This window comes from Panthera onca, chromosome D4 (genome assembly GCF_046562875.1).
Source record: "Panthera onca isolate mPanOnc1 chromosome D4, mPanOnc1 haplotype 2, whole genome shotgun sequence".
NCBI lineage: Eukaryota > Metazoa > Chordata > Mammalia > Carnivora > Felidae > Panthera > Panthera onca.
In genome coordinates, this window is record NC_138351.1 from 51,071,398 (window position 1) to 51,095,767 (window position 24,370).

The 24,370-nt window shown below is 40.2% G+C and overlaps 1 protein-coding gene across 3 annotated transcripts in view; it reads left to right on the forward strand.

Moving 5' to 3' along the window:
* The window catches only part of TEK (TEK receptor tyrosine kinase), a 105,616-nt gene that overhangs the window by 21,491 nt on the left and 59,755 nt on the right, over positions 1-24,370 (forward strand). For all 3 annotated transcript variants that reach the window (XM_060609609.3, XM_060609607.3, XM_060609608.3), the window contains exon 2: positions 22,994-23,305. In XM_060609609.3, the coding sequence (XP_060465592.1) occupies positions 22,994-23,305 (312 nt within the window). The remainder of the gene's footprint in view (positions 1-22,993; positions 23,306-24,370) is intronic.

The following is a 24,370-nucleotide window of genomic DNA, read 5'->3' on the forward strand; positions in this document are numbered from 1 at the left end:
GGGGGCAGGTTGTGCCTATTTTGCATGAGAAGTCTCTCTTCTCTTCTCTGGTCTCACCCCTTTAGGGAATCCTAAATCCTCACTGTTACATCATCATCATTAGCAGCAGCAGCAACATCACTGTTTATTGACCATTGCTATTGGTGCACATTCTTAACACATCTTTCATAGAATTTACAAAAGATTTTTTCATATGATGAAATGCTAAAAGGTCAGTATCATCACCTCCACTTTACGGAGGACCAAGCAGAGGCATAGAAGGCTGAGTTATTTGTGTATAGTCCTGGGTTACATTAGTAATATGTGGCAGATCTGGGATTCAAACCCAGGATGGCTTGATTCCCTTGCTTCGAACCGCATACTGCTTGGCTCTGCTGTTCAGCAAGGCTAACCTGCCTGACCTTTCACTGTGATGTGATCTGTGTTTGATGCAGGGCACCTGGAGACTGAAATAGTTTAGACACAGCACCACAGTGAGAGCCATGACTAAATCCAAGGCTTAGGATGCACAACACAAGCCATTTCCCTCCCTTCCAATGAACTCATTTAAACGTGTTTATCTTTTTATGCTCTGTGTACAGTACTACTATCCAGAGATAGCCACTGTTCACATTTTCCAGATAAGATTGAATTTTATATCCCTCCCTGTGGAATTCACATGCCCTCTACCAGGTTTCCCCTGTGAATTCCCAGGGTGCGTATGTTCTCATGGTTATCTCCCACACGGAACTGGGCTTCGGTTTTAATTTAATTTATGCACTCCTCCCTTGCTCTCTCCTGCTGCTACATTCTCTGTTCACCTTGGTGCCTGGCCAGATGTGCAGCTCAGCCTTTTATCTCAAAAATAAGAAAGGCAACAATTTTTCAACACACACAGAGCTACAGATAGATATAAACAAAGAGACACATAGACGGATAGTACGTTTCTGAGTATAATGCACTTGACCAATGAGTTCAAATAGAGATGTGGTAATGCAAACAGCTTCCCATGGAGTATCGGACATACCTGTTTCTTGAAGCCCTTCCGCACCTATCGTAGTGACTCTTTCCTTTGTGACACCCATTGGGATTATCTTAAATTTATGAATTAATTTAGGAAGAGTTATCTTTCCACTTAAGAACCCTGTACATTTCTCCAAGTCTTGAAATCTTTTGTATCTTTTGGTAAAATTTCATAGATGTTTTCATAAAGATCCAATGCATCTCATGTTGGAAATTTCATAGATATTTTCATAAAGGTCCAATGCATTTCATGTTGGGCAATTAAGTGATACATTATTAATACACTTGTGATCTACTATACCATTCTTGCCTGCTGGGAATCCAGAGAATATTTACAGAAGATGAATCATTTAATAAAGTGCTGAACTGATTTGCTAATATTTTATTTGGGATTTTTTTTGCTTTTCCATAAGTGAGATAAGGAGTAGTCTTCATTTTTCAGCTATTTATTTGAGGTTAGATAACAAGATTATTCTGCCTTAAAAGAATTGGTAGATTTCTATTTAAAAAAAAAAAAAAGTTTTTCAGGGCACCTGGGTGGCTCTGTTGGTTAAGCATCCAACTTCAACTCAGATTATGATCTCACCATTTGTGGGTTCGAGCCCCATGTTGGGCTCTGTGCTAACAGCTCAGAGCCTGGAACCTGCTTCAGATTCTGTGTCTCCCTCTGTCTCTGCCCCTTCCCCACTCATGCTCTCTCTCAAAACTAAATAAACATTAAAAAAACAACAACAACAAATGTTTTTCTATTACATAAACTCTCCAGCAAAATCAGTTGGCCCTGTGATTTTTTTTTTTTTTTTTTGAGAGAGAAAGAGAAAGACAGTATGAATGAGGGAAGGGTGGTGGGAGAGAGAGAGAGAGAGAGAGAGAGAGAGAGAGAGAGAGAGAGAGAGAGAGAATCTTAAGTGGGCTCCACACCCAGCATGGATCCTGATGCGGGGCTTGATCCCACAACGCTGGGATCATGACCTGAGTTGAAATCAAGAGTTGGATGGTTGCTTAACCAACTGAACCACTCAGGTGCCCCAGCCCTGTGAATTTTTGATGAGATCATTCAGGCTTTGTATTTTTTTAGTTAACTTTAGGAATTTATATTCCCTAATAAAATCAATGAATATATTTTTTTCAAATTTATTAGTTGAGAATTATACATGGGATTTTCTTGTGATTTAAAGCATCTTTTCACAAGACCTATTTTACCTCTTGTTTTATTGACAATTTTAGTTTCATAAATAGACTTCAGAGACTGGCTATTGTGAATTCTACCCACACCAAGAACTAGCTCTTGGAATTCTCATTTTTCTCTTTTTAAGTTTCTTAATATCTGTATTTAGCTTTATTTTTCTTTCTCCCTGCGTTTCTTGAGTCTTATTAGTTCTTTTTACAAAAGTTTCCTTAGGAGAGTTCTCGATTTATTTATATTCATTAATAAGCCAAGTATTTAAAGCTATGTATTTGTCTGTGAAAGCAGTTTTCGGCTCATTTGTGTGGTTTTGAAAGTAAGATTCTTATCTTATATTTTCTAGAAGTCTTGTCTTTTTAGTTATGATCTTTTCTCAGAATTAGTAATTATTTAGAAGACTGCTTATGATTTTTAAGAGTTTGGTTGTCTTTCTTTGTTTAGTGATGGATTGTTAAACTTGATTTAATATGTTGTGTAAGGGATTGTTGTGGTTTGGGATTATTGCATGGGTTGTTTCTCTTTGACTTCACTGAGTTGAGTGTGTTCGTGTGAGTGTGTGTGTGTGTGTGTGTGTGTGTGTGTGTGTGTGTGTATACCTGCGTGCACGGATTACAACAGGGCTGCTATTCCACTGTTTTGTACTGGTTCATTTGTACTGATTGTGAAAAGAGTGAAATAATTCTGTGCCATCTAGTAAATAATTGCTGCTTGCTCCTCCTGAATGCCCCCTGTCCTGCCACCTCGGCTGCCTAGATCCCTCTAGACTTTCCAACCACCCGGCAACTAGAGGGTTAATATCCGGCCTATCAGAGTCATTCAGAACCTTTTCTGGCACTCAGATCAGCATGCATTTTAATCTGGCTGGCCCAGGTTGTTAAATATTTTGAATATTTACCTTGGAGCCAAACCAAATTTAAATGAGGCAAATCCAACTGTATATACTTGGTCTCAAAGTATATAAAGGTGCAGATAATTTCACTTGGGCTTTCCCTGGCACTGAGCTCGGTCGCTGTTCTAGGTTTCTCATGCTCCAGTTGCGACCAGTGTGTGTGGAGGTGCATTCTTTTTGTGCTACCTGGTTCCCAAATACCAGCCAGCTCCTCCATCTGGTTCTCACTGAAGGCAGCGGTGATCTGATCCAGTGCTGGAGGAAAACCTACATGTTACATTTGTGGACTAATGATGCACTTGCATATTCTCTTTTGGGGTTTTAAGGATTGTTAAGAGTAATTCTGGCTGTATGGTTTTACCTTTTACACGCTGATCTTTTGAAATGTGTTGCTCCATTGGGTATATACTCAATTTTGGTACATATTCTTTGGATGATTGGGGAAAAAAAGAAGTTGAATTCTTTCATTTAAGATATAGTTAGATATACCTGAAAGATACATGTATGTGTTTATGCACACATGTATATATGTATATATATTTTATAATAATTATCAAATTGCATGTTTCATTTTCATCTACTTCATCAGTGAAAATTTGAGAGAGATGTGATGCTATCTGCCAAAACTATTCTGCTTTCTTCCCACTCTTTTTGCTTTTATCTGTTTTTTTCTTTATATATTTGATTCTTCATGATTTGGAGCACAACAATCTGTAACACTGTGTTTTCATCATGGACTTGACTTTCCATCAACATAATATAACACATTTTGTTCCATTTCCATCTTGCATTCCACTTCGTCTGAAACTAATACAATTACCCTTTTTTTTCTTTATTTTTAATTTCTTTATTTTCTTTTCTCTTTTCATTTCTTGATAAATTCTTTGTCCATCTCTTGCTTTTAAGCTTGTGTGATTTTCAGTGAGTCTCCTATAAGCATCATCCAGGAAGATTTAATTTTTTCTGAGAGTACTTGCTCTAGGTGATTTTAAACATTTATATTTAAATCACAGGTAATGTGTTTAATCTTAATTTCTGAATACTTTTTTATGCTTCACTTTTTTACACTTCTCTGATGTTTCCTTTTAGTGTTTTTTTTCTATCCTTTGCTTATTTGGCTTTATTTTGTTGACATTTATCTTCTCTAGTCATTTTTAGTGTATATATCCTGTTTTTTATTTTATTAGTGGTTACCCTTAGTTTTTTCAGAAACATTCTTTAACCTATGCTTCTGTATTTATAACAGTAAATAGTGAAACCATATCTGGATACTTGGGTACCAATGGGGAACTCAGCACACTTAAACTTTCTCTGATTCTTCCTTTTCCCTTCTAAATCTTTGCTTGCTTAATATGGAATTTGAGATCCCAGTTACACATTTTCAATTTTAAGAGGTACTTGTGATATTAAAAATTTTTTTTGTCTATTTTTTTTTTTATTTAAATTCAAGTGAATTAACATACAGTGTAGTCTTGGTTCAGGAGTAAAAGCCAGTGATTCATCTTTTACATTAAAAAATATTTTAATAGTAAAAAGAAACATATTTTTCAGCCCAATTTTATTGGACTTTGGGGTTACTAAATGCTGATAAAAGGTTGATTGGCAGTCTTGGTTATCACTGTAGCTACAATTCCTCATTTGTTTTCTTGTCTTTAGTGGAAAGTGAGGAGAGTCCATACCAAAGGTGCTACTCAGATGACACCTTAAATCTGAGATCCTCCAAACTATGGAAGCAGCCCAGGTGTATATGAATAGATGAATGGATAAAGAAGAACTGGTGTGTTCACACACACACACACACACACACACCCACACCATGGAATATTATTCAGCCATAACAAAAAAACCCTGAAGTCTCGCCATTGGCAACAACATGGATAGGTCCAGAGAGTATAATGCTAAGTGAAATAAGCCAGTCAGAAAGACCAATACCATATGATTTCACTCATGTGTGGAAGTTAAGAAACAAAATGAATGAGTTTAGGAAGAAAAAGAGGGGGATTGAGAGAGAGAGAGAATCCAAGAAATAGACTCTTAACTATAGAGAACAAATTGATGGTACCGGGGCGGGGGGGTGGGTGGAGGGGTGGGTGAGATGGGGATTAAAGAGTATACTTAATATGGTTAAAAACAATAAAATAATTAAAACAAAAAATCTGAGATCCAGAGATCTATTTCTCTTTCGTGATGTTGTTAATTAAATATGACTTCACATTTGGTGTATCTTTTTTTAAAGTTTATTTATTTTGAGGGAGAGAGCGCACATGTGTGTGCAAGTAAGGGAAAGGCAGAGAGAAAGGGAAAGAGAGAGAATCCCAAGCAGACCTCGCACTGTCACCATGGAGCCTGACCTGGGGCTCAACCTGGTGAACTGTGAGATCAAGACCTGAGCTGAAGTCAAGAGTTGGATGCTTAACTGACTGAGCCATCCAGGCTCCCCTCCATTTGGTATATCTTAAAGTCTTCTCTATTCTTTAATTCAAAAAAACAGTTGTAGTGGGTTTGAATGTTCACTTATGGCAGTCTGCAGATCTGAACTTTATTTCTTGAGCTGTGCAAAATAATGGAAGACAAATTCCTACTACCACTGAAATTTGAGCTGAGTCTTGGAAAAGACTGGACTTGAACAGAAAAACGTAGGTAGGGGAAGGGAGTCCTTGGCAGAAGCAACAGCATCACCAGTGGCCAGGAAGGAAAGTCTGCAGAGTCTGGGGCTACTGAGACCAATGGCACTATAATTCTGCAGTAGTTCAAGTGAGAAAGAATGAGGGCCTGAATGTGTGAGAAAAAGTAGAGCTGGAATGGATAGAATGTGATGATTGGCTATGAACAGTGAGGGGAAAGGCAGTTGTCAGTAACTCAAGAGTTTTCCGGCATCTGTGATTGGAAAGGTGAAAGCTTAAGAGATTATGAGAGAAGCTTAAAACAGGAGAAGATGCTGAGGTCCACTGTAGTCATATTACACTCGAGATGCCTGTCTGGGTGTCTGCAGGCATTTTCATCACCTGTGTTTGTAGCTGGGAAGAGGTTACAGCTGGAGACCTAGTTTTGGAATAAGTGATAACTGAAGCCTTGGGAGTTGGTGAGCTCACTGTGAACATGGAAATGGGGTCTTCCGTAGCCCTGGTCAGGCCATAATCTCTGGGCTAAGGTCACGGCCACTTGCTGAGTTTTGGCAAGAAAGGTGAATGGGAAATTAGATGCAAGGGAAACCTGCTATTTTAGATTCATGGTGTTATTCATGGAGTGCTCCTGTACCTCTACTGGGATGACCAAGTACCAAGGCATATGGCTCCTAAAACAATGCATATGGTGAGCCTCCTGTGCCAAGCTCTCCGTCAGGGAAAAGGAAGAGCTACGAAATTTCATTCTGTTCCAGATGGCTTACATTTAAGATCTCATGTAGTCACTCGTTTACTTGGCTTGTCTACGTCAGTTTCCTTGCCCATGATATGGAGATATAAATGACTAATTGATATGGTTGCTGGGAGAATTGTGTAAAACAATGCATTTAAAGTTCTGAATGATAGTACGTACTTGATAAGCTGTAGCTATTATATTACTAAAACTCTAAGTAATTACTTGTGTGTACTTGACACACTGCTATTGAAACTAGCAAATACTTGATGATACCGATTTGCAAATGTTGCTGCTTAAAGAAATATAGCAGCTCTAGGGAGGGGCCTGAGGGCCTGCTTCCAGGGTGGGAGAGGAGGTACAAAGCTGGGCTCCAGTCTCGGGGCCAAGCCACAGGAAGCATGGTTTTATCTGTTTTAGTTATCAGACATCAGCACAAAATTGCGTTTACATAAAGGCCTTGACTGAAAAATGAGAGTTGTTTGAAATGAGTGTGGACTTGAAGGCACAGGGGAGGGAACACTTATTGAATCCAGGTAGAGAAATGGCAAAGGAGGACTGTCCACCAGAGCTGTGGATTCTGTAGATGGCTGAGCCCCAGCGTGGGGGGAACAAACTCGTTCCTTCCACCCTCCTCTCTCCTTCTGGGGCTTCCTACTAGCTGCACCCAGTGGAACCCAGGTGGCCTCCATGGACCCAGAACAGGGTGGAGAAGGTAGGAGCCCGGCTGGTGAGGGCCACACCCTGTCAAAACAGACCTGAGGAACAGCCTGGCCTTAGCAGGTGAGACTCTTACACTATGACTTTTAAACTCGTGTTCTAAATTTGACTGAAAAATGCACCCAGCTTATCTATGCCCAGAGTATCCGACTTGAGTATTTAATGCAATTGCTTCTCTGCCTTTTGTGTTTTTGGACTGCTTTCCCTCAAGTGACTGCACAGACAGGCTCTGTCTCCAGGCTGCCAGAAAAATCTAAGTACATCCCACATTGTCTAATTGGGAAGATAAAGGAATCCTTCTCCTAAACCGTTACAGTGATAAAATTCCCGGCAGCTGCTATAAATAGAATCACAGTCTGTCACACTGCCATACCTATTAGGTGCCACATCTGTGCCACCCATGAGACACAGCCCCTGCCCTGTGGCATCTAGGAGGCTTCCCAGGATATGTGAGAGCATAAGCCAGGGTATGTGTAGACTAAGTAAGAGTTAGCCAGTTGAGTGTGGGCATAGAAGCTCTGGAGGAGGGCAGTGCAGGCCTGGAGTATAGCTCATGCAAAGAGAGTCCAAAGATGGGCCTTTAAGAAGAGTTGCCGACATGTTTGAAATGATGTCATTGTCACTGGAATAAATGGGCCTGGCAGGGGCCCAAAGTGATCCATTAACTGTGACACCCAGGGTTTCTCAAGAATCCTCTTTTAAGGAAGACACACAGACTAGCACCTCTTGAGTCATTCAGGCCTGCAGTTTGATAGGGGAAAAGCCAACATAAAGTTTAGTTGGTATTTCACCTAGCAAATGTGTCTGTAGTTTGGAAGTACAAAGGATTTTAAGAAATATTAAAAAAAATTTTTTTAGAGAATGAGGGAGAATGTGAGCTGGGGAGATGAGCAAAGGGAAAGAAAGAGAGAGAGAGAGAGAGAGAGAGAGAGAGAGAGAGAGAGAGAATCTTAAGCAGGCTTCATATTCAGCGCAGAGCCAGATGCAGGGTTCGATCCACAGCCCTGGGATCATAACCTGAGCTGAAATCAAGAGTTGGATGCTCAACTGAGCCACCCAGGCGTCCCAGGATTTTTTCTTTTTTTTTTTTTTTTAATGGAGGGGAGAGAATAGGACCAGACAAGCTGCTTTGTTTGCAGAAGTAAGTCTTCCAATTACAGAAGTAATTTATGTAAGGCCCAGAGGACAACAGATTCCAGAATTGCAATGAAGGAATTTCTAAATGAAACGATACAAGGCTAGAGGCCCCTGAGCCCTCTTCTATAATGAGGGGCTACTGAGCCAGAGCATTTGATGCTTCCAAAGGCAGAGCCACTGTCCTGTTGAAGAGTAAAGAGAAGTGAGCTGTGCTAACAGCTCAGAGCCTGGAGCCTGCTTTGGTTTCTGTGTCTCCTTCACTCTCTGCCCCTCCTCTGCTTATACTCTGTCTCTGTCTCTGTCTCTCTGAAAAATAAAGAAAAAACATTAAAAAAAAAAATTAAAGACAATGAAGAAAATGTAAAAGTGGATTCTCCGGCCCCGGAGACATACGGGGTGGGAGTGGGGAGCATTTGTTTAGGTGAGTGGTTTCCCTGAGGGGTCAGCTGGCGAAGGCCACCGGAGCCAAGGCTTATGTTATCTCCAAATAGTCCCCGTGCTCCTCCAAGGACACCACCTTGCCACCAAGCTGGTTGTGAAACTGCTTTTCTTGCATGTGAAGAGAATTTGTTTCCTGTTAAGGTCAGTTCTGTAAGAAAGGGGACAAGAATCAAAGTACTTTTGAAGGAAACAAAGGGAATCTTCATTAGCTCAGGATCGGCCTGTTTCCTGCCCATATGGGTTTGAAGTGTGTGGGAGGGCAGGCGCACAGCAGGACACAAAGCCATTAGCACTTCTTCCTTTTGTGGGTGGGTGCTTGTGCTCCAAGGGGACTTAGGAAGAAAAAAAAAAAAGAAAACAGAAACAGAAGACCTTTCCCTGAGGCTAAGACAGACCCTAGTTTGATACAGATTCACGTGGTCAAACTGGCTTCGTGCCATGCTCATAGAAATAGTCCTTGACACAGAAGCCAATGATTTAGATGTTCTCCCATTTTACAGTTGAGTACAATGAGACAAAATTTCAATACCAGAGTTTTTAACTACTCCACTATCCTATTGATGCTGCCAGGCAATTGGTAATTCACAAAAGAGTCACCTGGGTTTAAGATGTATTACTTTCCATGACTGGAATTCTTCCATTTCAACTTATATATATTGAGAGTATGAGCAGTCGGTCAAACATAGTGCTTGATGCTGGAGAGTTGAGGATGAACAAAACAGTTCTTTTCTTCAGGAAGTTCATGGAGACAGACAAGTCAATTATTAATTAGAACCCTGCCACTAGATTGATTTATTGTATATGCTTTTCTATAAATAAAAATACTTATTTTAAAATTATAAAAGAAATACAACATTAAGTATGTGAAAGAGTAAGCAAACATTTACCTTCTTCCTCACCCCACTCTTCATTTCTAAGCCTAGCAATTTCATTATCCAGAGGTACCACTGTTACTACATTGGCATATGGCTTCTAGTCTTTTCTCTGTATTTTGGCAAAAATGGGATCATGGATGTTGTTTTGCGACGTCTTTACTTTTCTTTATTTTTTTATTATTTTTTTTACAACTTGTTTTCTTAATATATCAGGGACATAACTCCATGCAACTTACAATATTCTGTTATACATAAGGGCCATCATTAATTCAGCCATGTTCCTTTCATGAACTTTGTGTTGTTTCCAGTTTGTGGCTGTAGGCTGTGATGAATATCCTTGCCATGTCTTTGCGTATTTTTACTGGTCATTATGTACGATACATTTTGAGTATAATTTTAAAAATTAATATATAGTATAATTGACTTTGTGTTTAGCCCTATGAGTTTTTTTAAATTTTTTATATATCTTTTATTTTTTAATGTTCATTTTATTGTTTTATTATTTTTATTTATTTTTGTATGAAATTTATTGTCAAATTGGTTTCCGTGCAACACCCAGTGCTCATCCCAACGGCTGCCCTCCTCAGTGTCCATCACCCACCTTCTCCTCCCCCCACCCCTCATCAGCCCTCAGTTTGTTCTCAGTATTTAAGAGTCAGCCCTATGAGTTTTAATGTATGTATAGATTCGTGCAACTGCTATTACCACAATCAGAATACAGAACCATTCCATCACCCCAGAAATCTTATTGTACTGCCCCAGTGTACACACACCTCTCTCCCACTCCTATTCCCCGGCTCTAATCCCTTCTCTTCATCCTCAAAATGCTTTCCTTTTCCAGAATGTCATATAAATGCAATCATACAATATGTAGCTTTCTGATAGTACCTTATTTTACTTGGCTTAACGCCATGTTGTTGTAAGTTTCTAAAGTTTGTTCCTTACTGTTGTGGAGTAGTATTCTATTGTGTGGATGTACCACAGCTAGTTAATGCATTCATCTGTTGAAGGACATTTGGATATTTCTAGCTTTGAGTGATGGTAGATAAATAGAGCTGCTATCATCAACATTCATTGTATGACCATAAATTTTCGTTTCTCTAGGGTAAATACCTAGGAGTAGCATTGTTGGGTGATACGATAAATGTAAGTTTCACTTTATAAAAAAATGTTGAAACATTTTCCCCAGTGATTGGACCATCCATTTTACATTACCACCAGCCACGCATTCTAGCTAGCACTCCGTATTACCAGGTTTTTTTTGTTTGTTTTGTCTTTAGCCATTCTAATAGGTATGTAGCAGTATCTCATTGTGATTTGAATTAGAATTTCCCTAATTCTGCATGCTTTTTTGCCATCCATATGTCTTCTTTGGTGTAGTGTCTCAAATCCTGTGCCCATTAAAACAAAAAAATGAGTTGTTTTCTTACTGATGAGTTTTGAAAGTTTTTTTTTATGCATTCTGGATACAAGTTGTTTGTCAGATAAGTGATTTGCAAATATCTTCTCCCAGCTGTAGTTTGTCTTCTTATTTTAACATTATCATTTATGGACCAAAGTTTAAAAATTTTGTAAAATCTAATTTGTCCATTTTTTCTTTATGGATCACACTTTTGGTGTCATAGCTAACAACTCACGACCTAAGACCAACATCATGAAGATTTTTCTCCTATGTCTTAAAATTTTCATATTTTTACATTTTATGCAATTTATTTTCAATCAGTTTTTGTTTTAAGGTTGGAGGTTTTAGTTCAGGGCTCAGTTATTTTGCATATTGATGCCCAATTGTTGCAACCCTATTTGTTGAAAAGACCAACCTCTTGTCTCTGAATTGTTGAAAGATACATTTTTGATGTGAAATGGTGTCATATGAGTATAGTTTAATTGTTAATGGGTTTTGAGGCCGGTCTGCTTAAATCTGAATCTCAGTTTTACCACTAATTACCTGTGTGACAATGACCAAGTACTTAACCTTCCTCTGCCTTCATCTCCTTTTCTGGAAAACAAAGATATAGTACCTACTCCATAAGATTGCTATGATGATTATTATGAAGAATACACTTAAAGCAGGGCCTGTCATATAATAAGTGATGAATGAGGGTTAGCTTTTGTGTTAACTACACAACTAACAACTTGTTAGCTACAAGTTGGCTATTTGTATTTTGTGTTAACTACACAACTAACAACTTGTTAGCTACAAGTTGGCTATTTGTATTTCTTCGTCTGTGAATCGCCACTAATTTTACTTTTTATAAAATTTACTTATATATCATGCACATTAACTCTTCAGGTTTTACATATAACAATGTCTTTTTCTGTTAGAGTGTTGGAACTTTAAGTTTTACTCCCTAACCTCTGGGGAGGGGGGAGGCGCTGGAGGTTGAATCAGCTAATGGTCAATGACTTTGGCAATCATGCATATGTGATGAAGCCTCTATAAAAACCCAAAAGGACTGAGTTCAGAAAGTGTCTGGATCCTGAAGAGAGCATGGAAGCTCCTGGCCCTTTCTCCATACCTTTCCCTAGGTACCTCTTCATCTGGCTGTTGATTTATATCATCATGTCTTTTATCGTATCCTTTAATAAACTGGTAAATGTGTTTTTCTGAGTTCTGTGAGCCACTCTAGCAAATTAAAAGAACCTAAGGAGGTCCCGGGAACCTCTGATTTCTAGTGAGTCAGTCAGGAGTACAACAGCTGGCACCTCAAGTCCAAGGAGGAGGGTTGTGGAGCCTCCAGTCTGTAGCCCAGTGGAGATGTGCAGATGACAGCCTGGACTTGTGACTACTCTCCCAAATGCGGAGGGGGATGGGTAGTGGGCAGTTTTACAGGACTGAGCCCTTACTCTGTGGAATCTGATGCTGTCTCCAGGTGCATAATGTCAGAATTGGATTGAATCTCAGACACCTTGCTGGTGTCCAAGAATTGCTTGGTGTGGTATGTTGGGGAACCCCTCCCCCCAACTTTGGAATTGGGTCCAGGAACCCAAAAAGGGTTGGTGTCAATAGACCTATAAATGGAATATAAATACCTTTCTTCACTAGTATTATAAGAAGTCAGGTGTACAAAGTTTATAAATTACCTAGCATTAGTACCTATTAAGTAGTGTGTGGTAAAGAGTACTAGCTTTTGTCCCTGTGTGGTATAATCTGAGGCCTGCTGGCGAGGCTAACCCTCTTCCTTTGTCGGTCTTCTTGTAGAGACCATCACGATCCTGGACTTTTTCCATTACAGACTCATTTCTTTGGTTTGCTCTTCTAATAATTCTCAGTGGGTTGTCACTTTAGGCTCTTCTTGATTATTCTCTTTTTTGTGCAAGCAAATCAGTCAAATTGGCTTCTCAATCGGGAGATGGAGATCAGGGCACGGGGGAGTTAAAGAGTTTTGTTTAATTCTGTCTTGGAAGATATAGCTATTTGGTTGTAGAAGTAGATACACCCACCTTTGGGCAGCATAAGGGTGGAAGGGAACTTGGCAGGTGATTGAATCTGGATGAGAGCCAGAGAGAAAAGGTGGTCTGGCACCAAATGTGGATTCCTGTCACACCAGACTCATTTCCTGGCACTGGATGAACATGGTCAAATTAGAGAGCACTCTTCTCTTGGGGTGAAGTGGACAGGAAAGATGGTAAGACAGCACTGTAAGGCGGGGGCAGGGGGCATTTGTGAGGTGATCAAATTTCATTTCCGGATATTCCCAATCTCTCTGTCCTGTATCCTTTCCAGATTTTTGGCTGCCTCTCCTCAGTGTCTTTCCTCCCTTGCCCCAGTTTCTACCAAGCTCCAGGATTTTCCAGGTACCATCCTGCCAGATTTGTAAACATTTCAAAATCCCTCACATCAAAGATGTGTCCATTTACACTCACAGCTACCCCCAGTGACAGAAAGGGCGCTGGAGAGAAATCAGCACTTGCAGCCTGGCTTTTCTGCTGTCTTTGATGTGACCCTTGAACACTCTCTTTTCCTTGGGTCTCAGTTTACTCTGTATACATTGTGAGGCTTGAACCAGGGAATCTCAGAAGTCCCTTCCAGTTTAAACAAGCCTTGATTTGGTGGTATGATGCTTCCTCAACCACTGCCTTACAGAATAGAGTTTGCATTTAAGTGCACATATGTGCTTGATAATTAGTGAAGTCTCACTGTGCAGACGTTCTGCCTATTCCCTGAAAATAAAAAGTTTCCTGCCAACTGAATGATGCTCAATCTTTAAAAAAATTTTTTTCTATTTTTTTTTTTTAACATTTATCTATTTTCAAGAGACAGAGACACAGTGCGAGGGGGGAGGTGCAGAGAGAGAGGTAGACACAGAATCCGAAGCAGGCTCCAGGCTCTGAGCTGTCAGCATAGAGCTCAACATGGGGCTCCAATCCAACAGTGAGATCGTGACCTGAGCTGAAGTCGGATACTTAACTGACTGAGCCACACAGGCACCCCCCCCCCCCCCACCTGTTTTTGACTAATGCTAATTCTAGCTAGAACATGTGTTATTTATCCTGGATAGAAAATTTCTGGTGTTCTAAGGTGGGGAAAGGATGCCATTTCCTCCAGGAGACAGACAAGGACTCTATTTGGCTGGGAAGCAGGGATGGGAAACAGCCATGCCCTTTGGGTAAACTGGCTTGGCACAGCTCATGGGTGAGAACAGTTTGTTGTTAGACACAGCCTATTCACATCAGGAATGTCCTTGTCTAACTCCAAACTCCCAATTACACAATAAAATAACTTCCTTTAGTTATTTCCAGTCTTGTGCATTTTGGTATCTTCTCGTTAATTATCCAATACCTTCTTAAGGAAACTTGAGGATGAAGTTATTGCTCAGACAGTTACTACATACATAAAAAGGTCATGGAGACCAAAAAGAGATTGAAGTGTTGGAAGTATGCCTGGGAATTGGATTTCTTCAGAGGAGACAAGAAAGCAGGATACTGAAAATACTTTAACATAGACATCTAGAAATGGCCCTAGTAGTTCTTAGGATCCAATAAAAAGAAACTAATGCTAACTTTAGGGTAGACTTAAGACAGAACATTCTAGAAGCAAGTCTTATTAAACATTTATTCATTCTTAAAACCCTGCTCCATAGTTTCCCTTTTGGGGAAAACTTTTCTGTCTTCTCATATCCCTTTTGCTTTGCCTGGGTAAGTGGAACTCTCCTTCTGGCCAAATGTCACTTCCTGAGGGAGTTTTGCCTGGTCCTCAAACCCTTCCCCTACTCCAGCCAAGTCTGATTAAGTTCACCATTATGCTATCCCATAGCACCTTGTAATTCTCTCTCACAGTATTTATCATGGTTCCAGTGTTATATTTTTGTATGTGCTTAGTTTCTCACATCTGTCTTTCACATTTGCCTGTAAACTACATGAGGATTGAGATTATCTGTTTTATTCATTGTTGTATCTCCAAGTACAGCACAAGGGAGGTGCTCGGTAAGTTTGTTTAGTGGATGGGTGGACAAAGAAATAATGAGAAGTTTTTAAACTATAGAGAATTTTCCTTTTTTGGACAGCATTAAAAAAAAAAAAAACAACAGAAGTAAAGTAAAATCCAAATGATTCCACCAAATATCTTGGATAGTCTGTGGGTTGTCTCAGCTTCTTTGGCTGTTAGCTAATCCCCTTGATACCAGAAATGCTTTTGGCTAAGGTAGTACTCATTGACATTTTAAATATTTGAAAGTTTAAGATATCTACTGCTATTACAAAGGTGAGACATTCAAGAACACTTCAGAAAGGTTTTAAATGTAGTCAATATCAAACTTCCAGGAAATCATACAGATAGTTTTTCTGAAGACATGTTATCTTATTCCAAACACATATCAGTGAAACTACCAATACCACAATTTTAAGGTGATAAGCACAAGAAAATGACTTCAGTATGCAGTAATTTAACCTAGTTTGTACGCTTAGCCTGTCAGCAGGAGCTGGGTTAATTAGAACTTCACTGTCTGCAGCAGTACTAACTTGAATGTGGGAAGAGAGGCTAATTAGAATAAGCATGTTGTGCTGCATTGGGATGTATTTGCATTGATAATCATATTTAATGTTTCATTTGATTGTAAGAGGAGAAGTAGTTAAAAGTGATAGCCTTGGAGGTTTTATGTTTTTATTTTAGCAAAACCATTTTTCTCCCAAATGAAAGCTTATGTGAAGTGTAAATGTAAAAAACAGGTAAAAGTTGAACGTCTCTTTGAGAGTGTGTATGTGTGTTAATTTCTCCTCCACTGGTCTCAGAAACTTCTGGAACATTTTAGAGAATGAGAACTCCTTGAAATACAGTTTGAAAAATAGCTCGGTCTCTACTTTCTAATTCATTTAAGTTCTGGGGAGCCTGGGTGGCTCAGTCTGTTGAGTGTCCGACTTCGGCTCAGGTCATGATCTCGTAGTTCGTGAGTTCGAGCCCTGCGTTGGGCTCTGTGCTGACAGCTCTGAACCTGGAGCCTGCTTCACATTCTGTGTCTCCCTCTCTCTGCCCCTTCCCTGCTCATGCTCTATCTCTCTTTGTCTCTCAAAAAAATGAATAAACGTTAAAAAAAATTAAAAAAAATTAAGTTCTATCATATGGATGTTGATTTAGGTCCATAATCCTTTTTATGACCATTTTTTACTTTTTTGTTATTATTTTTAAATTTTAATTCCAGTGTAGTCAGCGTGCTGTGTTGTATTAGTTTCAGGCGTACAATATAGCGATTCAGCAATTCCACATATGACTCAGTGCTGTCATCAAGGTAAGTGTACTCTTGATTCCCTTCACCTATTTCACCCATGGTCCCACCCATCTCCCCTCTGGTAACCACCTGTTTGTTCCCTATAATGAAGAGCCTGTTTTTTGTTTTGTGTCTTTTTTCCCCCTTCAATCATTTGTTTCTTAAATTCCACACATAAGTGAAATTATATGGTATTTGTCTTTCTCTGACTGGCTTACTTCACTGAGTATTATACTCTCTAGTTGGATCCCTGTTGTTGCAAATGGCAAGATTTCACTCTTTTTGATGGTCGAGTAATATTCCATTGTATATACAGTAAAACCTTGGTTTGTGAGCATAATTTGTTCCAAAAACATGCCTGTAATCCAAAGCACTTGTATATCAAAGCAAATTCCATAACCCAAAAAATATTCATATAAAAATGATTACAATACTGTAATATAATACAAAATAATAAAGCAAATACAAAATATGACAAAAAATAAGTTAACCTGCACTACCTTTGAAAACCTTCATGGCTGGTGTGAGGGAGACAAGAGAGAGGAGGGTTATTGTGTAGGAAGAATTTCACTATCACTAATGGAATCACTGCTGGCTCAATGGAATTTTTTTCTGCATACAATGGGGGCCATTGTATACGCTCGCACAATGTTGACCACAGTAAAGAATTAATAAACTCTTGTCATATACTGCATTTAATGTAACTGGCAATAAGGCAGCAGAAGAAAGAGTCTATATCTGCAGGCAGCCTGACCTAGAATGAAGCAAAGCATTCCTAAGCTTCCTCTTGTATGGAAAAGCAAAGGACTGTCCACAGGTGCTTAGAAATGACAAAAAATACACAAGAGCCAGTTGTGGACACCTTCCAACATTTTGAAAAATCCCAAATTTCTGCCAAACACCGTGGCCTGAGATTGAGCATCTGAGCAAGGGAGATGATCACCAACAAGCCCTCAGAGAGAGAGAGAGAGAGAGAGAGAGAATAACCATTGGCTCAGTTGTGATCATGTTATGTTTGGCATCATGTGCTATTCATATTGCAAAGCATCGCTTGCTTATCAAGTTAAAATTTATTAGAAATGTTTGCTCATCTTGCAGAACACTTACAGAGCAAGTTACTCACAATCCAAGGTTTTACTGTATACACCACATCTTCTTTACCCATTCATCAGTCTATGGGCCCTTGGGCTGTTTCTGTGATTTGGCTGTTGTAGATAATGCTGCTATAAACATCAGGGTGCCTGTATTCCTTTGAATTAGTGTTTTTGTATTCTTAGGGTAAATACCCAGTAGTGCGACTACTAAATCATAGAGTAGTTCTTTTTTAAAATGTTTTGAGGAAACTCTGTATTGTCTTCCACAGTAGCTGCACCAGTTTGTATTCCCAGCAACAGTGCACAAGTGTTTCTTTTTCCCACATTCTCACCAATACTTGTTATTTCTTGAGATTTTTATATTAGCCCCTCTGACAGGTGTGAGGTGATATCTCATTGTGGTTTTGATTTGTATTTCTCTGAGGATAAGTGATGTTGCACATCTTGTCATGTGTCTGTTGGCCACCTGTATGTCTTTGGAGAAACATCTGTTCATGTCTTCTGCTCATTTTTTAATTGGGTTATTATGATTTCTTGGTGTTGAGTTGTATAAATTCTTTATATGTTTTGGATACTAACCCTTTATCTGATAGGTCATTCGCAAATATCTTCTCCTATTCCATCTTTTAATATTGTTAGTTGTTGGCTTTGCTGTGCAGAGCTTTTTTATTTTGGTGTAATCTAGCAGTTTATTTTTGCTTTTGTTTCACTAGCATCAGGAGACATACCTAAAAAGAGGCTATTATGGCCAGTATCAGAAGAATTACTGCTTATGCTCTCTTACTGGATTTTTATGATTTCAGGTCTCACATTCAGGTCCTTAATGCATTTTGAATTTATTTTTGTGTGTGGTATAAGAAAGTGGTCCAGTTTCATTCATGCACATTGCTGTCCAGTTTTCCCAGCACCATTTGTTGAAGAGACTGTCAGACTGTCTTTTTCCCATGGCATATTCTTGCCTTCTTTGTTGAAGATTAATTGACCACATAATTGGGGTTTATTTCTGGGCTTTCTATTCTGTTCCATTGATCTATGCGTCTATTTTTCTGTGACCGTTTTTAAAGAAAAATATTTCTCTTTCTTGGTTTTTGAGGTATTATTCAGAGCAATGTTGAATGAGAAAATCGAAGTGCAATTTTCAGTGTACCACATGCAATTTAATAAGCAAATGTTACTGTGAAAGATTAGATGATGGGCTGTATAGCACACCAAAAATAGAATGAGCAAAATGACATTTTAGGATGTTGTCATGTCGCCACTGTGATGGACGATCATTTGTGAACTTGGCGGATGCCATGTCATGATGGCAGGTAAATAAGACACATTTTAGGCAAATATTGAGAAGTGTTTGCAAGGTCTTTGCTAAGGAAAAATAGTACCGATCCCCAGAATATAAAAGCTGTGTGAAATTCAACATGCAGACTTAGTTACAGCAAACTTAGCTTTGATGAAAGAAGTGTAATGAACTAAGTACTAAATTTGAGCAGAGCCCTTCAGACTAGGCTCGTGGCAAAATAGCTCCACAGTGGTCCCCAGCAGGACTTAGAGAAGACCGTGCTGTGATGGAGGAAAAGATGTGAGGCACGGTTGCTGATATTGTTGTGAGCTCAGATGGGGGTCTGTCTTTTGGCCATTTTTCTGAGGAAAATGTCCCTAGTAGCAGATTCCTCTGTGGCACCAGCTATGAGACTGTAGTCACACCTTTCAATGTCACTGGCTGAACTCTTTCAAGAAGCCACAGGCCACAGCTGTACCCATTGCATTCGGGCCCCTGCTCCATTATTCTCTTTGAGAGGCAAAGTGTGGGGGGCGCCTTCGTGGCTCCGTTGGTTAAGCGTCTGACTTGGTTTTGGCTCAGGTCGTGATCTCACGGTTCAGTTCATAGGATTGAGCCCCACATCGGTCTCTGTGCTGACGGTGTGGAGTCTGCTTGGGATTCTCTCTCTCTCCCTCTCTCTCTCTCTGCCTCTGTCTCACTTGTTTGCGTGTGCGTGCATGCACGCCTCGCCCCCTCAAAATAAATTAAAACCCCCCAAAAAGCAATAATTTGAAACAAAAAGAAAGGTTAAGTGTGGCTATTGTTCTTCTCTCTGTTCTTAAATTTTTTTAAACCCATGTTTTTCCCTCCGGCATTGTGGAATGATGTCACATTTCCTATTAGTCCAAAGAAGAAAGAGAGAATGCATTATTTGGATGCAATCCAAGGAGATTTGGGGTAGATGTGGGGACCACTGATGAGAGACATATATATTCCTGTGGCTCTTGAATCCCTCCCAAATGCATCTTTTTAAGGGTAGAGGAATAACTTACTTTTTACATTTAATTTTTATGTGTTGGTATTATTCCAATGGTTCAAAAGCAGCATATATAAGTACATGGTGAAAAACCTCCCTCTTACCCTGTCCCCCAACTACCCCACTCTCCTCTAATGGATCCCTCTTGTTCTCAGTTTCATGTGTCACCTTCCAGAATTTCTTCAGGCGTACACAGACAAGTACAAATATGTGCTCTTGTTTTGGGAAAACTAAAGATTTTTAAGATCCATCCCAGGAATCTGGTAGTTATTTCGACTCATTTCCAAAGCTCATATACAAAATCCTTCTGATACTTTATTGTAAATGCCATTACAAAGGACAGAGAGCTCACTGGTGGGAGAGGGCTTCCTGTCCCTGGCATGCTGAGTAAGGGTAGGAAAGCATTGCCAAGTCTGGACGCTCGTAGTACACAATCTCCCTTTCTGTCACTCAAAGTAGAGGGAGACAGCTGGGAGGAACAAAAGGGAAAAGAAACCAGATCCATATCCAGAAACCATCTACAGATGAAGTGTGGCTGTCTCTTCAAATCAACTGCTTTCTCTCTTATTTCCCAAAGCCATTAAATAAACCACAGCCAGTGCCAGTGCAGTTCAGTGAGTTCAGAGCAGATCCCTCGGTCTTGGCAAGCCACCCAACTGGTCCTAGAAATGGGGCTGGATTGAACCGGAGCTGAAAGAATTACAGTGTTTCCTTCCTCTGATGACTCTCTCGGGGGACATGCCTGGAATGAGTGAGCGCAGGAGATGAGGTGGTGTTCGCTCAGAGGCACAGCTGGATGTACGTGTGGAAGTGGGGGCTGTGCTCCGGTGTTACATTTGGAGGCTGTAATTCCACTGCTAGTTTTCCTAGCTTATCCTCTCTTACAACATTTTCCTTATCCCAACCACTGTCTCTTCTCTGGAGATCTTAAAGTTACCATTGAGGCTTGACGCAACATAGATGCTACAGGGTCAGGCTTGGAAACTCATTCTAGGCGAGGTTTTCTCCCTCAGTCCCATGTACTGAGTTAACATTTACATTAAGACTTCACTTTGGCATTCTTCCTAATTGATGAGATAAAAGTCTAACTCCTAACCGAATTATTCTCAGAACATCACTACATGCACCCAACATTGGCGGTTGCCATTAGAAAAAGTTGTGTGAGGACTTCATGGCAGATGTCATGCTTACCATAAGCAGATGCTAAAAAAGTTCTCATAAATGGAGACCAGTCAGCTCCCATTACTCAGCAATCATTGATCACCTCTCTGTGGCATTTTCTAAAAATCGTAGCATTTACTTTTTAAACTCCATTAATTCTCAAAACAGCCTTTTACGTATGGGCAAGAAGGTCAGTTTAGACTCAGAAGAGTACTTTCATTTTTAACCTTACTATTCTAGAAGTGGGAATGGTGAACTTGAATCAGACAGATCTGGAATAAAATCTGCCCATCCATCCATCCATCCATCCACCCACCCACTCATCCAGCAAATGCTTAGTAACCCTTTACATAAGGGACCTAGGCAGGGTATTCCTATACATGTCAATGTGAACAAAATGGCTTCAATCCTTGTATTCATGGAACTTACCATCTAAGAAAAGAGAAAGTAAATAAAATAGTCCCAGAGTGTGGTAACCGTTATGCGGGAAACAAACAGGAGGCCGTTTAGAGGGTAACAGGATGAGAGTGTACAGATAGTGTAGATCAAGTAGGTAGGGAAGCCATCTGTGAGAAAGGTGTTTAGGAAGAGGCTCCAAGGGTGAGCAGAAGTTAGCCATGTGCAGAGCGGAGCCAGGTGCAGAGATCAGCATGTGCAAAGTCTTTGAGGTAGGAGAACGCATAGTGTATCTAAGGAACTGAAAGATCTATGGGAGTTTGAATTCTAGCTAGGACTTCAGTAGCTGTGGAAGACAGAATTGCCACTCAATCCTTTGAGCCTTCATTTCCTCATATTGGAATGTCAGATAATGGTGCACACCTCACGGGGTTGTTGGGAGAATTTAACGGGTATTCAAGGAAATAACATGTAGTCTACTTGAATCGCCTGACATCTTCACAAAGGTCTCTGAGACCCCAGTTGGTCCTTGGCACCCAATGTGATTGACCTGTCCAGCCTCCTGATCATTGTATGTAGACTTGGGGACCAACCATCACGTGGACCAGAACATCCTCCATCCCTACTTTTTCACACTCAGCAAGAGGAGAGAATGGGCACAGATTTCATTTGTTCATCTTAAAAACTTTGGACCTCAAAAGAGAAGTAGGGGGAGGGAAAGAAGAGGAGGGACAGAAAGTGAAAAGAAAGGATTTTATTTTCTCAAATGTGCTTCATTATTTATGGAATAACTATTAAAGACCAGATAGGATTTCTTAACTACATTTGGAGAGGGTTGAGGTTTGGACATAGGTGTTCAGAAAACAATAAAGAGAGCTGAAATAGTGGTTATTGTATGTAGCAGACACAGACAGTACTTAGTAAGTTTTGTACTTTATCTCCTTTAATCTTCACACGAATCCTGCAAGGTGGGTCTTATTAGCCTTGTTTTAAAGATGAAGTGAATGAAGCTCAGATAGAAAGGTGGACCTCGCTCAGTCCCTGTCTTGTGGGACTTAATATGGAATTGGACAAGTCTTTGGTAACAGCGAGAGTCTATAAAGTTAGCATGCTGTGTGTAGAGTTGATATATTTTTTAGAATGCTTTATTGTGGCAGTACCACATTATCATTAATTTTTTACTTTATTTAATTTGTTTTGAAAGGAAGAGCAGATACCCGTGTGAGCAGGGCAGGTGCAGAGGGAGAGGGAGAGAGGGAGAAAGACAGTCTTGTGGGGTTTGATCTAATGACCATGAGATCATGTCCTGAGATGAAATCAAGAGTTGACTGCTTAACTGGGCCACCCGGGTGCCCCTATCATTAATTTTTAATAATGATAATTATTATCATTAATGACAATAATGCTATTATCATGAATTTATCTCAACTCAACGAGCATTTGCTGAATTCTTAACTAATGTCCCAGACACTTTAGTGGGTGGAGATTCTTAACACACAGCTTTGTCTTGGGGATGGAGAATAACTGATAGTTCATTGTAGTTAGGGTGTGCAGTGGAGCAGGACTGGTTAGAAGCGTCTGAGTGATGGTCACGGTAAAGAGTTTTGGATCTTGTCCTATGGAAGAGTAGCATTAGAAAGACTGCTCCCTAGCTATTTTTAGACAGGGCTTTGTAAAAATCAGTTCATCTGTGGGGCCATGGTAATAACCTTCCTCATAGATTATGTGCTTTCTTTTTAGGAACAGTGGACAGTGCCATGGACCTGATCTTGATCAATTCCCTACCTCTCGTGTCTGATGCGGAAACATCCCTCACCTGCATCGCCACTGGATGGCGCCCCCATGAGCCCATCACCATAGGAAGGGACTTTGAAGCCTTAATGAACCAGCACCAGGATCCACTGGAAGTTACTCAAGATGTGACCAGAGAATGGGCGAAAAAAGTCGTTTGGAAGAGAGAAAAGGCTAGTGAAATCAATGGTGCGTATTTCTGTGAAGGGCGAGTTCGAGGAGAAGCAATAAGGATACGGACCATGAAGATGCGCCAGCAAGGTAACAGGCCCCTTAGTTGTGGGCAGGTGAGGTGTGCTGAGACACACAACTTTTGTTTTGGCAGTTGCTCACTCAGAGACTGGGCATGAGCTGTGTGAGTGTGGAGCTTGAAGACCTTGTCTGCCTCGTTCCAGGCGTTGCTTGTCTTTGATACACGTATAGCACTAGAGATAAAAGAGACTGGCCAGTCCACTTCTTGCACATTCAGCCCCTCCACTAGACACTGTGCCTAGGTCATGAGATGAACTGTATTATATTTTGTACTAAGAGCTTCATGACCCTTATGGAGATCTGAACAGGTTACATGTATGTAATAGAAAATCACAGTTATGGAGACAACTAACTGTCCGTGCCAAAATATTGGCCGTTTTGAGCTTTCTCATTGAGTTTTCATTTGATTCTTTGTTTTGCTTGCCCCTGAGTATTCTTAACAGAAGAGAATGTTTTCAGGGGAAAGTGTGGTAGAGATAAGAAATTTTAAGGGGAAGCATCTATCAATAACTCAGCTTCATTGGTGACTTAATGTATCAGTTTTCTGGTGCCACAGTAATGCTGTGTGTCGCATGACCTCAAACCGCAGTGACATACAACAGCAAGCACATACAGCTTATGAGTGTAAGTCAGCGGGGCTGATAGGTGGCTCTACCACTCTCGACTGGGCTTTCCCACACATGGATGTTGGCTGCCTGTAGGCTTATTATGCTGGCCTTGGCTGAGCCAGCCTGGCTCTTTTCCATGTGTCTGTTATCCTTTTGCAGGCTAACCTAGGTATATTCTCACAGAGATGGCACAAGAGCCAGAGAAGAAAGGGAAACACACAAGGCTTCTTGAAACCCAGTCTCAGTAGTATATACTCTCACTTCTGTCTCATTTTTTATTGCCCAAAGAAAGTCAAACAGATGAACCTAAAGTCAGAATGGATGGGCATCACACAACCAAATGGCAAAGATTATGGTGACAGGGAGGGATGAAGAATTGAGGCCCTTTTTGCAGGCGGTATACTATTCTTGGAAAGAGACCATGATTTCATTTTGAAAGTTGAATAACCACACTTAGCTCACAGAA